We start from the raw sequence: 14,879 nt of genomic DNA, 5'->3' as shown, positions 1-14,879 counted from the left end.
GAAAGTAAAAGTATGCTTGCTTCTTGCACTCCCAAAACTGAGAAACATGAAAAATACATTAGTACAACATTAGGTAGGCATCAGACAGGCACTAGCAATGGTGCAGTGTTTTACAGAAATTCAAATATGAATCAGAAAAACACATTTTCCATGTTAACAAGGCTGAATATGAATTTGGCAAAAGGCAGACACGAGCTTATGCAGAACCCGTCTGGATCTCATTTTTGGGTATAAAATAATGTTGTGGCTGGTGTGCACATTTTTAAGAATTACGTGAATCCAAACTTATAAAGCAGGCTCAAAACTAAGGCATATATTTTTTTCAAATGATGCACAGAATATACTTTAAGGAATTGTTAAACTTTGAAAGCATTTTTTTATGAATTCATTTATTACTGCAATGGACAAAAGTTCATCACACGCCTACCTACCTTATCCCGGTTTCAAAACAAACACTGGAGGGGTGACCTTTGAGCGTTTTTATTTTTTTACTGTATTTTTTATGGCCATATAAAAAATGTGTAGAGTGAGATTAGCAAAATGCAGAACAAAACAAGCACAGAAGACCTACCGGGCCGGTAACAAACCGGACATTTGTCAGCCCACCACCAAGATAATAAGGTAAAGCCTTTTCATGTCTTTTCAATCAAATTCATTTCCATTGATATTGCAGTGGCTTTTTAAGTAATAATTGGTAAGTATCTTTATACCTTCTAAGTCGGTATTTGAAGGAAAACAATAGTTAATTCATCCATATTGTGTGTTTGCTTTACAGTGAAGTTCAAGTTGGAGAAACTTAGACTTCGAGGAAAACAATTTAGCCAATTGGAGAAATATGTAAGCAAGACAGTCTTCCTCTTGTCTCCTAAAATTCTCTCCCATTTCTTAATTATTATTATTGAAAAGAGGCCATAAACAATACTTGAGATACATTTTCATTGGTTTTGTTGTGTTTAACCCCTTGATGCTTGAATTTACATTTATCAAATATATATACTAATGCATTAGAGATTACATAAATATAATAAAGATATCAAGACAAAAGGACTAAATATAAAAAATACATTGAATTCAACCAAAAATGAGAAAATTCTAAAAAGAAAAAAAAGAAAAGTAATCACAGATAGTAAAACATAAAATCAGTTTTTTAACAATTAAAAAAATACTGTTCAAAAATTAAAAAGGTGGAATGTATTAACTTTCTTTTTTTGTATTTAAAACAATTACTCATAAGAACCAAATTAAATTTCATTTTGATGCTTATGAGCAAAAATCCATTTATAATCATATTTACATTAAGATATTTCTATAGAAAATGAAACTATTAACTTAGTTGTGTGGCCGGGTACGAGTGTTTTGCTCTGCCTCACAATTCTGGGGCCCTGTGTTCGAACCCAAGTCAGTCCTGTGTGGAGTTTGCATGTTCTCCCCGGGCTTGCATGGGTTTCCTCCGGGTACTCCGTTTTGCTCCCACATTCCAAAAACATGCATGGTAGGCTGATTGGACACTATAAATTGCCCTTGAGGGAATGGTTGTCCATCTCCTCGCGCCCTGCGATTGGCTGGCCACCTCGTGGCAGAAGTCAGCTGGGATAGGCTCCAGCACCCCACGTGAGCTTTGTGAGGATAAGCGGTTAATAAAATGAAAGAAGGAATATTTACTTAGTTAAAGAATTTCAATGCTTGTTGCATTAATAGGCCGTTCACCACATGTCGGTGTGGTAATTACTATATGTATATATATTTCCAAATTCTACATGTGAGAACTTAAAGAGGTGACTGAAAAGTTGCAGACAGACTGCAGTTCGATAACATCTACAATCAGATTAAAAGAGTTTCATTCCTTTGTCTGCAGCTTTTCCGTCACCGAGTGGAAAGTTGCGAGTTGATATGACGTGGCTAAACGAACGCAGGCTGATTCTTGTGGGAAATACAGGAGCGGGCAAGAGTGCGTCTGGAAACACCATTCTAGGTCGGCAACACTTTGAGTCAAAGCGCAGTTTCAGCTCAGTGACCCGGAAAACTGAGCATGGATTCGCTGAGCTTGTGGAAGACCATGGCCGGAAGAGAAAGGTGACAGTGGTCGACATGCCAGGCTTTGGGGACACTCACCTCACTAAGGATCAGATTTATGAAGAAATAGCCAAATGTATACTTTTCTCAGAATGTGAACCCCATGCTTTTCTCCTGGTTGTACCTATCGGGCGTTACACAGAAGACGCAGCGCAGGCTGCCATCAATGTGGCAGCTCTTTTTGGAGAAGATGCTGTTAAAAATCACACAATGGTTCTATTTACCGGAGGGGATGGTCTTGAAGGGGTGGATTTTGAAGAGCACCTGCAAAGGGCTCCTCCTGGGCTCAGGGAACTTATAAGCAAGTGTGGGGGTGGCTACCATGTGTTTAACAATCAATCAGGTGATGTGGTACAGGTTCAAACACTCATGTCAAAGGTGGACCATATGCTCAAAAGGGTTGGAGGCAGGGCTTATACCAATTCAATGTTTAAAAAGGCCCAGGAAGCACTCAGGGCTCTCAAAGGTAATAAAGCATCTATGGAGTCTAAAAGAGAGGTCACCAAAAAAGTTGTTGTCGCAAGCCTAGCCACCGCAATAATCGCTCCCATATTTGGCCTTTTTGCAGGTGTAGTGTCATTAGGCGGAGCTATAGCATTAGGTCTAGGGACAATGTTCGGTGGAATTGCTATCAATGCTGGGACTGCGGAACCTACGGATAAAACTGGTCCGTCTGTCCATATCGCATCCGGCAGCCAAACTGGCTATAGATAAAAACGTGTGGTGGGCCAAATCAATTATTCCACAAATCATTGTCGCAATAAAACAAGGACAACTTATTCGGCACATATAACAGTTAATTTATAGGTAAAATTTTGTCAAAATCCAATATTTTTATGGCGTCACACCATGACCAATTTCAAAATTATTTAACTTGCAACCGTTGTTTCAATTAATTAAAAAAAAAACCCACTACTTTAGTTTAAATATTGTATAACCACTTTTCAATTTCCATACATCCTACTTGTTATTCTTCCTATCAATGATTCTTCTCATAGTAACCTTACATTGAATATAATTGTCTAGATTGAAAAGCTTTTTGTTTTTTCAGATTTGCAATCCAGTGTTTTCAGACAATTTTTTTTGCAATTAATTGTACAATATTACCAAATGTCAAATACATTTCTTTTTGTAATTACTACTATCAACAATACCACATGTTGTTTTTAATCACACCTTTTTAAAAATTAAAACATTCTATTTTTTTGTGAATTTAACTCTTTCATGTAATAATTCAATATATCCTTTTGTTGGGGTACAATTGGATGAACCTAACACCTTTTTATTTATTTACTCATTGGCTGCCATTAACGGCACTAGATATCCAAGCCATTTTTCCCGGGAGGGGTGAAAGAACATTACTTTGCCCCAGTCAGCCAAAAAATATTGGCCTTTTAGTGTTGACAATAGCACATTTATGGTCAATTCTTTCAGTTTAAATGAACTGGACACCTACTGCCGTCAAGGCCACACATTGAGATAAACACAATGAAAAAACACTACTTTAGTGTTATCTGGAGTCATAATAATGGTCTATTTCTGTTTTTAGGCATTTTAATGTCATTGATGTTGTTTTCATCAACATTGTATATTACTATATATCTCTGGACTATAAGCCACACTAATACTTAAGTGTAACTTGTGTTTTTTTTTAAAATTTACATGATGAGCCAACAAGTTTAACTAATCTTAACCCTGCCAAGAACTTGCAAATGAATACCAATATATCTTACCTGTAATTCCATTAAAAGTTTGACAAAGGTAGGTCGTCTGTCTCGTTGTCCAAGTTGTTTTTCTCTCGTTGTTTCAGCAGCCTGTACAAAAGGTATTTCCTGTACATGATACACCAACAAAGGCAGAGGTTGACACGCAGGCATTTCAGTCCGTTTTTTAATTACATTTCATAGCAAAATGGCTTGTCATTTCTGCAGCAACCATGTGCTTGCATTGAGTATCTAGCACAACATAAGAAATACAATGTTTGCACATTCGAATGAGATCCAGATACCATTACAAGAACTGTTTCTATAACTGTTACGTTGGCACTGTAACTAAGATAGTTATTCAAATCTCTTCTGTAACACACACAAAAACAATTTTCTAATGTTGGCAAAATGAGGCTACTTCGGGGTTTGAAAACTATTATCTCGCCTAATGCAGACTTGTTCTTATTTGTAGGCTACTGGACCTCCTTCGAGGGTGCAAAATAATGCTGTGGCTGGTGTGCTCATTTTAACAGTCAGAATTATGTGAATCCAAACTTAAAGAAATACTGTACAAACAAAAAAAATGGCACACCAAAGACAGCAGTAAACGGAAGGGACAGGGCATGGCCAAGTACTTCCAGTAAAACAAACAAAAAATGAAAGTAGAATCACTCAATCCTTATCTAACCTAGACAAAAACAACGCAGCCTGTTCGAAAAGTTTGACATAAATGACATTATTGCCACCATTGTAATTAAGGGTCCCATATGTTGGCCAACCCATATATAAATGTATAACTCATTTGGCTGCCATCGACGTGTGGCTGTTTGTTCATTCACTCCTTCAAGTCAAAATTGAGTGGACGTGTAACCCCGTCAAAGGCGGGTAGGGCTGACACGATGAATCGACTCGTCGATAAGCAAATTAATATCTGTCTATTTTGAGATTTAATTTACTGTTGAGAACTTGTTGATCTCAAAATTGGCAAAATATTCATTTTTTTTTTTTTTTTAAATAATTAAAGTTAATTAAAAAAGGGAAAAATTGTCAACCTTTTGTTAAAAAAATGTTTTGCATTTAATTAAAACAAAAACAAATAAACGGAAAATATTCCTTCATATCTGGGCTATGGAAATTTTGCGTTATTTTATTTTTGTGAAAAATATGACGTTGATTCACATGATTTTTTTTCTAAATGATTCGGTGGCCCCAGCCCGCCAGTTTGACACCCGATATAGACAAACCTAATTACAAAAAAATACATTCAATCTTTCACAATTTAACGATAAATCATAAAACGTGTAATCTCAGAGACTTCTCTTACTCTGAACCTATTTTTAACGATATATCACTGTCAGTCAAGGTACAGCAATTCCGACCCTCTTTAATAATGGACACATTTTTAAACATCATATTGATGTTTCATTTGATGTTACATATCTGTTTTAGGACAAAGTGGTTTTGTTCACTGCCCAGTCATCAGAGTTCATTCCTTACTTCCCTTTATATCCATCTTTATCTCCACCAAGCCTGGTTGAGGTGTTTTGCTATAGCTCGCTACGAGAGCGAGATATGCGAGGGCCTTTCCGAATTTCTTTCCTCTTCTCCTCCTTCCTCCTCCTCTTTTCTTCCTCACGCAGGATCTTCTGGAAGGCCTCGGCCGTGTGAAGCATCTGGGACCATAAGACCAAGATGCCTCAGATGAAATGGGATACATATATAATTTATTAGGAATATTCTCTTTTTTCCCCCCTTGTAAATTTTAAAATGTGAAGAGGACTTGGACAAGTAATTTTGACTGTCCTTTTCCAGGCAAGAGCGGCAGATATTGCTCTGCTCGAAAGTAAGAGAAATTAATGGAAACTTTTGAGCTGTGGTATTTTTTTTTAGATGAAAAAATGACCAAAATATTGTGCCTTATATTAAAAAATATATACCAAAATCAAATGCCATGATTCAATAGTGAATGCTAGGGGCATTGTGGTACTACTTTCTTTGGCCAACGGTGGGCAGTACAAGACAGACAGATAGCTATCCTGTATACAAATGGCCACACATTTTGCCTGGCGATAAAATAGACCCGATTTCTTGCTCTATAGAGAATAATTTGGGACAGTTTTAGTCGTTGCCAAATTTTGACGACTTACACTGAATAGAAACGTCTTCGAATTGAAACCTAGTATTTGCCTTTGCTCTAAAAAATACATAGTACTACTACACTTTCTGCTTGTCCGGTGCGAAGTCGCCACAGCCAATCAACTTTTTCTATTTCACCCTGTCCTTTCCATTATTCTCCCCTACACCAGCCACTTTCATCTCCTCTCTTACCACATCCATGTAACTTCTCCTAGGCCGGTCCTTTAACCGTATTCCCTGGTAGTTCCGCCCTCAACATCATTCTACAGATATAAATAACAACATTGCATGAAAAAAAAAGAATCAGTGTTGCTGTCGCCCCTTCACATTGTCTAAGCTGCCTGTTATTTTATACGTATATTTGATGCATCTAAGAGGGTTCTGAAAAGTCAAAAAGATGAGGGAAGGAAGGGAGGGAGGGTTTATATTGATATTTTACTTACATCGTCTCTTTCAGTCCGATAAGGGTTGATGAAGTCTGGAGCCTTCTCTGTTATTCCTAGTTCCTGTGACATCTTCGGAAAAGACGTAGATAGGAAAGTAAAAAATCAAATTAAATAAAAAAAGCACTGATGTTACTTAACTCATTGGCCGCCATTGACAACGATACACATCCAATTCATTTAAACTGGGAATGCTGATCATTTAGTCCCATTGACAGTGGTATCCGCCAATTCCGAATTGGCAGTGAATGAGTTAATTTCACAATATCATAGAGCAGGGGTCGGGAACCTTTTTGACGAAGAGAGCCATAAACAATTCATATTTTCAAACCTTATTCCTTGAGAGCCATACTCAGAATTCAAAAGTAAAAATACATGAAAATGTGTGCATTTATTAATCATTTCACCACTTTGAAAGTAAAAAAAGTCTGAATTCTTTTAAGAATATTTTTTCACTGCTGCTAATCAATGAGTATCAATGAGAGTAAGCAGCAGAAGAGTATAATGAAGAAAAATTATGATTAAAAAGGCGCTAGAGATAGTGTCGGCGCCACAGTGTGACGCTCTTATTGGTGTGTTCGGGGCTTAGGTGGTCTCTCACCAGCGGTTCCCATATTTTACCAGACAGCTTAGCAGAGAGCCATATACACCCATCAAAAGAGCCACATATGGCTCCCGAGCCATAGGTTCCCTACCCCTGTCATAGAGGAAGGAAATCAAAAACGTTACCGTGAATCTTGTAGTATGAAAGAATTCACGAGTTGCTTAAAAATCTCTCATATCGGAGTCTTGAATGGATAATGAACTGTTTTTCACAGTTACAGCAACGTTTATAATAATATTCTTATTATTGCTGACGTGCTAAAGTAAAGAAATGGAAATATATTCAGTTCTTAAAAGACCCTTACATGGAATTTCTGCTAAGGTCCAACAATATGAATCTGGAGTCACACCCGATTGTTATAGCATAATGCGGCTAGTTAGTTTATAGCAATGACATCAATACTGTTTTAGCAAAGTGCTTGACAATTTTGTTTTCCGTTAGTGTTTATTTTTTTTTCTATTTACTGTATTTGTCTTCTATTCAGATGAATATAAAATACTCTGGAAAAATTGGTCATATGGGTGAAATAACCCTAAAATGTACAAAATGAAATTTTCTGAATGCACACCTATTGTGAAAGTAATTATTGCTGACCTTACCAGGGTGAGGACATGTTGGTGGGCTCCTCCTGTGAAAACTCCCGTCTGGTTACAAAAATTCAGTCCCCAGCGCAGCAGACCTCCCCAATCCGTGTTGCGGTCAAAGTAGTGGTGGACAATCCGTGGAAAACGCAACGCCACGTCGCCGAAAAATGCGGTGTTTTCCACTATGTGGGAATAGGCTGTGCAGATTGATTACAAAGGCGTTGATCAGAAAAAATAGCCAGGGTAGTAACAAAATGCTCAGAGAAAAGCGATAGATGAAAGGGTGAGAATTCGGCGCAGTATGAGGGAAGACACAGCGATTGGTTTGCATAAATCAACTAAGATGGTGATATTTGGGCCGTTGGGAGCCGCTCATTATGATGGAGAAGAACAAAAGGCGAGATTGACAGAGGCAATTCTTTAAGAGCAATGCTTTGTTGTTTGAATCAAACATGTCAGAGTGGGTGAAGGGAACGTTTGAAAAAAAACTGTGGCGCTGCTGCCTGGAAGTTAAAAGGTAAAAGTAAGGTAGGAATCAGACCTTCTTTGACTTTATCATCCAGAGGAAACGGGTCGTCAGGCAGCATGTTGGCTGAGACCAGGATTTGTTTGGAGTCCTCCAAGACCTGAAGAATAACATCGAATAACAATTACATTAAAAAAAAAAAACATTTGCTTTGAATTACATGAATGGCCTTTGCATGAAAGATTGGTGCTTAAAGTATTTAAGCTTTTTTTTAGAGACAGTGGTCATGCAGTGGCTAGCTAATAATAGTCACTTGCGTTGTATTTGCATTCATGCTTTTCTTTTGCAAAGCGTTTCATGTTGGCGTTTGTGTTGTAGTAGTATTTTGCATTTGTGCTTTTTTATTTTTGCAAAGCATCTGAAACTTCTCAACCACTACAAAAACAGCATTTGTTTTTTTAAAAGCAACTCTGGTTTGTCTGTTTCTGTCGAAAGCAGCCAACGCTAAGTAGCTCAAAACATGACGTTATATCCCAATATAAATACAAAACATAAGAGTAATAGTTTGATTTATCTGCAAAGTGTGTCAAATCAAATGTCAGTATTACCAAAGGTTTTGGGATGATGAATGCAATAGTATGTAGCAGTCACGCATTACCTTAAAGAGACCTTTGAGCATGATGTCAATTATCTTATATTGCTGGTTAATATCATTCAGTTCAACTAGATTCTTCAATGCATTGAGCTGATCTTTCCTCTTGGTTTCAAACATACGCTTATCTGGTGAGAGGTGGTCAGGAGAGAAAACACCAGTGGTCGTAAGTCACAAACTCATAGTTGATTACTCTTCTCAAGTGGAATTTTCAGGGGTTTTATTTTTCTAATGACATTTGCATATATTTGAAAACTGATGTGTACTTTCTGCTTAGTATTATATCAAAACGGGTTCGCCACTTTGACCTCTTCAGATGATGCATAAAAAAGACAAAAAGCTAACTGCAGCTTTGGGTGTCGATTGAATAATAATAATAAATCGGACATAGGCCCTGTCGTCATCATCAACAACAAAAAGCCTACTTGTCATCACACCCAGAAACTGCGTATGACGAAATTGGTGACAAAAAGCCTACAAGTGAATGACGAATTGAGTCCCCGTTGACTTGTTAAGCAGAAAAAAAAGCTATGGCAGTTACCTGAAGGAATGTGAACGCGAGAGTATTAACAGATATGTTGTAATCTATTAAAAAGGGGGAAGCTATTACTCATCCGTGGCCTTATTTTCTCAGTAGTGCCACTGCAAGAATCATTTGTTGCAAATACAATGTGTCATGTAGCAGTGTAAAAAAAGTGTCAGACACATCAAAATGGGTATTAGAAGAAAAATGAATATTGTTGCAACACTAGTTTTAATAGCTTATCCAGTCTATATTTCCTTCTTTCCAGAACCAAAGCTAAAATGTTATTTTCTTTCGTTTTTTTTAATGAATGATCAATACCAGATCTCAAGGGAGTTGACATCTGTTTCCCTCAAGGGTGGCCAATGAGTTCGCGCATGTAGAACATTGAATAAGTACAGTGCACAAGTAGTCTAGCTAAAAACAAAACATTCACATGCATACGTCAATGCATGGTAAGCGTTCGAAGGATACAGATTTCCAAGTTTGAGTCACGTCTGGGCCGCTGTTCGTCAGTGTCTCCCGAGGCGACGGCAGTCAAGGCGGCCAGCACCAGAAAAGTAGTGCATAAACTCCACATGATCAGTAGGAGGAAGCAGGGAGCAAGTCACCTGAGCAGAAAAATGTAAGAAACAAACTAATAAGCGGCTTTAAAAAATCAGACACACCAATGAGACACTTAGGATAACAACAACTGTTAGGATGCCACTCAATTTTCCTAATTTTAAAGGAGAAAAGGAAGCCAAACTTTCTGTGTGTGGTTCCAGTTTTATCCAACTCTACAATGTCTTTTTCTTGAGTCTGTATCCGTTTTTGCTACTGCAACCAAGATGGCGCCGCTCAAGTGGCAGCCGGTGGCGGTAGCTCCGTCCGCTCTTGCTCGTTATGTGTTTTTGCTGCTTTTCTGTCTTAATGATTGGATGATTCTTAATGATCCCATATACTTTGCCTTGCTTTGTACTTTGTGCTTTTGCTTTGTTGTTCTGCGGCCTTTGCGACTGTATTGTCTAACTTGTAACTATGCCTTTCCTGTATCTGCATTCTCACCCTCTTGCTACTGTCACAATGAAATTTACCGAATACGGGATGAATAAAGTCATCCAATCCAAAATATTTCCAATTTAATAACAATTTTGGAAACCTCCCCTTGTCACTGGAAATGAAAGCAGTTTCTGTCTCAGGGGGTAGGGAGGGAACCTATGGCCTGAGAGCCATATGTGGCTCTTTTGATGTGTGTATACGGCTCTCCGCTAACCGGTGCGCTAAAAATATGGAAACCGTTGGTGAGATAGCTGAGACCCAGATGCACCAATAGGAGCGTCACATCGACACTATCTACCGCTGCTTTAAACATATTTTATTTTCATTAGACTCTTCGACATGCATACACGCGTTGATTCTCATTGATTAGCAACAGTGCGACAATGTTGTCAGAGGCCTTTTGTACTTTAAAAGTGGTGAAATTACTAAAAAGGGCACACATTTTCGTGTATTTTAACTTCTAAATTCTGAGTATGGCTCTCAAAGAATAATATTTGAAAATATGAATTGTTTATGGTCTCTCCGTCAGTTCCCGTCCCCTACCTTAAGTAATCAATGACTTAGAAATCAAACAACGAGGTGGTGAAACATCAATCTTTGTATGTGAAGCTATTTTTTATTCTGAGGTACTAGTGAGAGACGGAGACATGCCGAGGAAAAACAGTCAATATGGAACACCAGAGGGCAGTCAACACTACAAGGGGGTTCCTAATGGAAACATCTGATGTCTAGCACTTGCCTAATCCCCAGAGAAGATTTCTTAGGTACAGTACCCCCCAGCCATTCCTTCTTAAAACTCCTGTCTCTTTCCTCTGCTCCAGTCCAACTGTCTCACCATGCACAGCAGACGATTTTATATTCGCCTGCTACTTCCCACTCAGGGGCTTTTTGGGAAGGAGGGATTGCAGATAAATAACTAAAAATAGTGCTTCATCAAATCAAGATTTTACGACGGCCAAATTTCAAAGAAAATGAGCAGAAAAGAGGAAAAATGTGGAGGAGCAAGAGGAGGAGTAGGGCGGACGATAATTTACACAAGGCATGAATAATTTAGCATAGGCACAATCAGTGTATACTATGACAAAGTTAACTGAAGGTGACCAGGGTAAAAAGAGGGTAGCACTTTGCGAAGAGGATTAAGGTCATATTCCTTGGTTGAGAGAGAGATTACAAAAAAATAAGAAGTAAAAATTGTATAGTAACTTGTGTGAAGAAATGGTGTCCAAACCAGTCCTTCAGGTTGTGCAGGTTTTCATTGCAACCCATCAACATAACATTTAAATTCACAACGGAAGGATGAGAAGTGTCACTTGATTGGATGTCTGTCTTCGTCAATACTAGTGAAAGAGTTTAAAATGTGGAGTCCACAGAGAAGACTCCACTTACATAAAGGGACTCACATTTCTTACTATATAAAGCGGCATTCGAATAATACTGATGCAATCAAATATTTATCATGACATAAGGATTTTATAATTGTATAATATTAGCCTTAAATAGCAATACAACGACTTTATTCTACATGAATAGAGTCAAGCACAGATGGCTGTGATATTGACTATTAATGATGTAATGGGAAAAGACCGGGCAACCTACGATACTCACATTTTATACTAAAATAAATTGTCTACTTGCAATAAAGGCAGCAGGTCCCTGCAAATACTACTGCCTTTTATGGTTTTCTCTACTATTACACATCATAACAACTAAATTCTGTATTTTCACTTGATTAAACAAGATTCTTTCTGCTGGAATGCACATAGTAAAAGTAATTTATGTCCTTATAGCATACCAATCAATAGAAAGAAATAAAACCAATGTTTTTGCTGAACATAATTTCTACACAAGCCCTTTCAGTGGCTTCAGTTAATGTAAATGTTTTAAGATTTCAACAAGAAGGTCACCACGCTACTGTATGTGTATTTTATTAATAGCTGATGCTTGCACTTTTGAGTTCATGCCTTGGCTCTTGGCCAGAGCTTTCTGAAACCGAGCACTAAATATCCCATAGTGGTGCTTTAGAGCTTCAACATTAGCATATAATTGCCAAGAAGAAAGGAAATGGTCTCTTTCTAGATGAACAGCAGCTGGCTGCATTATTTGAGATTCCTGAGCAAATCAAACAAGTAGAGGTACGACAGATGGTTATAGGCTAGATGGTTACTGACTGCACCATTTAAGGACGTCAACACACTCATAAAATAAATTTGCTCATAAAGCCTAGTGAAACCATTACCCGAAAAGTATTTGCGATTTTACCATTTTGGAAGTCAACTGTATTTAGACCATGTACTACGTACATATATATTTAATACAACCAGCCATCTCTCTCACCAGGGCCCATCACTCAAGAGCTACATCTACAGGTAGCTGTGGAACATGAACAGATGGCTTGGGAGCCATATGTGGCTCTTTTGATGGGTCCATATGGCTTTCCGCTAACCGGTGAGGTGAAATATGGAATGCATTTTTACGCTTTTATGAACTAACCAAAATTTCAAATCATTAATCTACCTAAATTGTGTATGATCTTGAGCCTTGGTGTTTGGAGTTCTCATGTTCTTTCTGTGGTAACATTATGATTTGGAATTTCTCAACCAGAGCACATCCACACAATTGCAATTGCAAGCAATAGATTTTCAACTAGAGATGGGAAACGCTGGTTACCTCACAATATGATTTCCAATACAAAGCTCAGAATAATTATTAGTTTACGATACAGTGATATGACAATCATCGACACAAGAGTCAGGAAATTAATTCAAGATAATATAATTCAATTTTCATCCTTCTGCTGTGAATTTCAATGAATTTATCATTAGTACATGTGCAATTGATTATCTATATGTTGTGCGCTCTCAACAACTTGGCGCTGAACATCTATCTCCAAAACCATGGAACTCATCCTGGACTTCAGACGGAACAAGGCCACTCCACTCTGCTGATCTCACTTGGACTACTTATTTATTTAATTATTTGTCTGTTTGTTGTTGTTATTTGCGCACTACATGTGAAATCTTTAAATCTCATTATACCCGTATAATGACAATAACAGCATTCAATTCAATCCATTTGAACTGTGAAGGTGGCAGTGAATGATCATGCTAGGTCCATTTGCTGCTGACCTCCCACTTCATTTGGATTGGACGTCTATCCTCATCAACCGCTGCAAATGAGTTAACATGAACACTTTTCGTGGAAAACACTGCTAGAAAAACTGTTGGTACCGCGACATTGACGCCCTTTTAAAATGTTATATGGATTCTTGATGCGGGCGATAATAACTAAATATTGCGATATATCACCACATTGTGACCTCCCTATATGTACCTGAATGAATGTACATTTTGGGCGGCCCGGCGGCTGAGTGGTTAGCGTGTCGGCCTCACAGAGGGAGTCCTGGGTTCAAATCCAGGTACTCTGGTTTCCTCCCACATTCCAAAGACATGCAAGGTTAGGCTGATTGGACACTCTAAATTGCCCCTAGGTACGAGTGTGAGTGTGAATGGTTGTCCATCTCCTTGTGCCCTGCGATTGGCTGGCCACCATGTCTGCCACATCTGGCTCGAAGTCAGCTGGGATAAGCTCCAGCACCCCCACAACCCTCATGAGGATAAAGCGGTTCAAGAAATGAGATGAGAGATGAATGTACATTTAAAATCCATGCAAATTTTTCCTCTTACCCAAATGGATTCTGCTTCAGCAGCTGCTCCAAATCCAAAGTGCGTTTAGCTTCAGGGCCAGTGGAGTGTGCTCAAGTCTCTTTCCAGGCGATGACAATCTCCTGTGGCGTAGGCTTAGTCTACTGAACAGAATTCAGAATATTTTTTTGGGTTACATAAAAAAAACTCACGGATTTTTATTTTACAGTGAAGAAGTACTCGTTTCACCATACAGTTTAAAATCCCGATGATATAAAAACATGCATTCAATGTCTGCAAAATGGTCCTGCTCTCCAAATGGTTTAAAACTACATCATAAGACCGTCGAATGTCGATGAATAAAATTCTAACCATCGATTTTCAGTTTGTTCACTTATTTAGATCCTTAAATTCATGTCGCAAATCTATGCACACGTGCATTCATGACAAAACGCGAATAGGTCACAGAAGGGAAAATTTTTGGTTCTCCTAGGGAGAGCATGATATTAGACTATAGATGAAAGTCGCTTATCACTCACCGCGATGACCCGTCAATCGAAGTGATCTCATCCAATCGCTACCTTCCCGTGCGAATCTTCAATCTAAAACCACTGAAAAGATGGTCAGGTAAGGCCCTTTTCTTTCTCTGTTGATAAACACATAGCGTTGCAGTGCTTCATTTACATTTGGACAGCACACTCACGACTGCTCCATTCCGCCGCTGCCACGATCGAAACGGCAGGGCTCCCGCCGACGAATGACAGCTCACGACCGATGGTTTCTTTCCGGAGTGGTTAAAGCAAGACACCACCGGGGTTGCGTTCCTTTTCCGTATCGCCGCTTCCGCTAAATTGTTGGGAATATACCAAAATAAAATAAAATTCCACACGCAGATAAACAATGAACTTTCCAGAATTCGATGACGTTTGGGTTTAATAAATTCTTGAAAAAATATTCATCTATACTTGGTAGTAAATTATCAAAGTCTTGATTATACCCCAGTTCACAAA

At 38.3% G+C, this 14,879-nt stretch overlaps 2 protein-coding genes across 7 annotated transcripts; one reads left to right on the top strand and one right to left on the bottom strand.

The window, feature by feature from the left end:
* The first annotated feature begins 460 nt into the window (after window positions 1-460).
* Window positions 461-3,827, top strand: LOC144088751 (GTPase IMAP family member 4-like). Its single transcript, XM_077619394.1, has 3 exons — window positions 461-621; window positions 776-837; window positions 1,856-3,827. The coding sequence occupies exon 3, from the start codon at window positions 1,891-1,893 to the stop codon at window positions 2,785-2,787; it is 897 nt and encodes a 298-aa protein (XP_077475520.1). The 5' UTR covers window positions 461-621; window positions 776-837; window positions 1,856-1,890; the 3' UTR covers window positions 2,788-3,827.
* A 1,392-nt stretch (window positions 3,828-5,219) lies between these two features.
* Window positions 5,220-14,714, bottom strand: ccdc134 (coiled-coil domain containing 134). 6 transcript variants are annotated; one of them, XM_077619397.1, is made up of 9 exons: window positions 14,554-14,714; window positions 14,409-14,480; window positions 13,912-14,033; window positions 9,662-9,798; window positions 8,671-8,792; window positions 8,088-8,172; window positions 7,562-7,743; window positions 6,359-6,430; window positions 5,220-5,452 (listed from the first exon to the last, which is right to left on the bottom strand). In XM_077619397.1, the coding sequence occupies exons 4-9, from the start codon at window positions 9,765-9,767 to the stop codon at window positions 5,327-5,329; spliced, it is 693 nt and encodes a 230-aa protein (XP_077475523.1). In that variant the 5' UTR covers window positions 9,768-9,798; window positions 13,912-14,033; window positions 14,409-14,480; window positions 14,554-14,714; the 3' UTR covers window positions 5,220-5,326. The 6 variants fall into 6 exon arrangements, with proteins under 6 accessions (XP_077475523.1, XP_077475521.1, XP_077475522.1 ...); XM_077619395.1 differs by having other exon boundaries at window positions 13,912-14,030; XM_077619396.1 differs by having other exon boundaries at window positions 13,912-14,012.
* Window positions 14,715-14,879: the final 165 nt, after the last annotated feature.

Source organism: Stigmatopora argus, chromosome 14 (assembly GCF_051989625.1).
Source record: "Stigmatopora argus isolate UIUO_Sarg chromosome 14, RoL_Sarg_1.0, whole genome shotgun sequence".
Taxonomy (NCBI): domain Eukaryota; kingdom Metazoa; phylum Chordata; class Actinopteri; order Syngnathiformes; family Syngnathidae; genus Stigmatopora; species Stigmatopora argus.
This window is presented reverse-complemented; position numbering and strand designations above follow the sequence as displayed.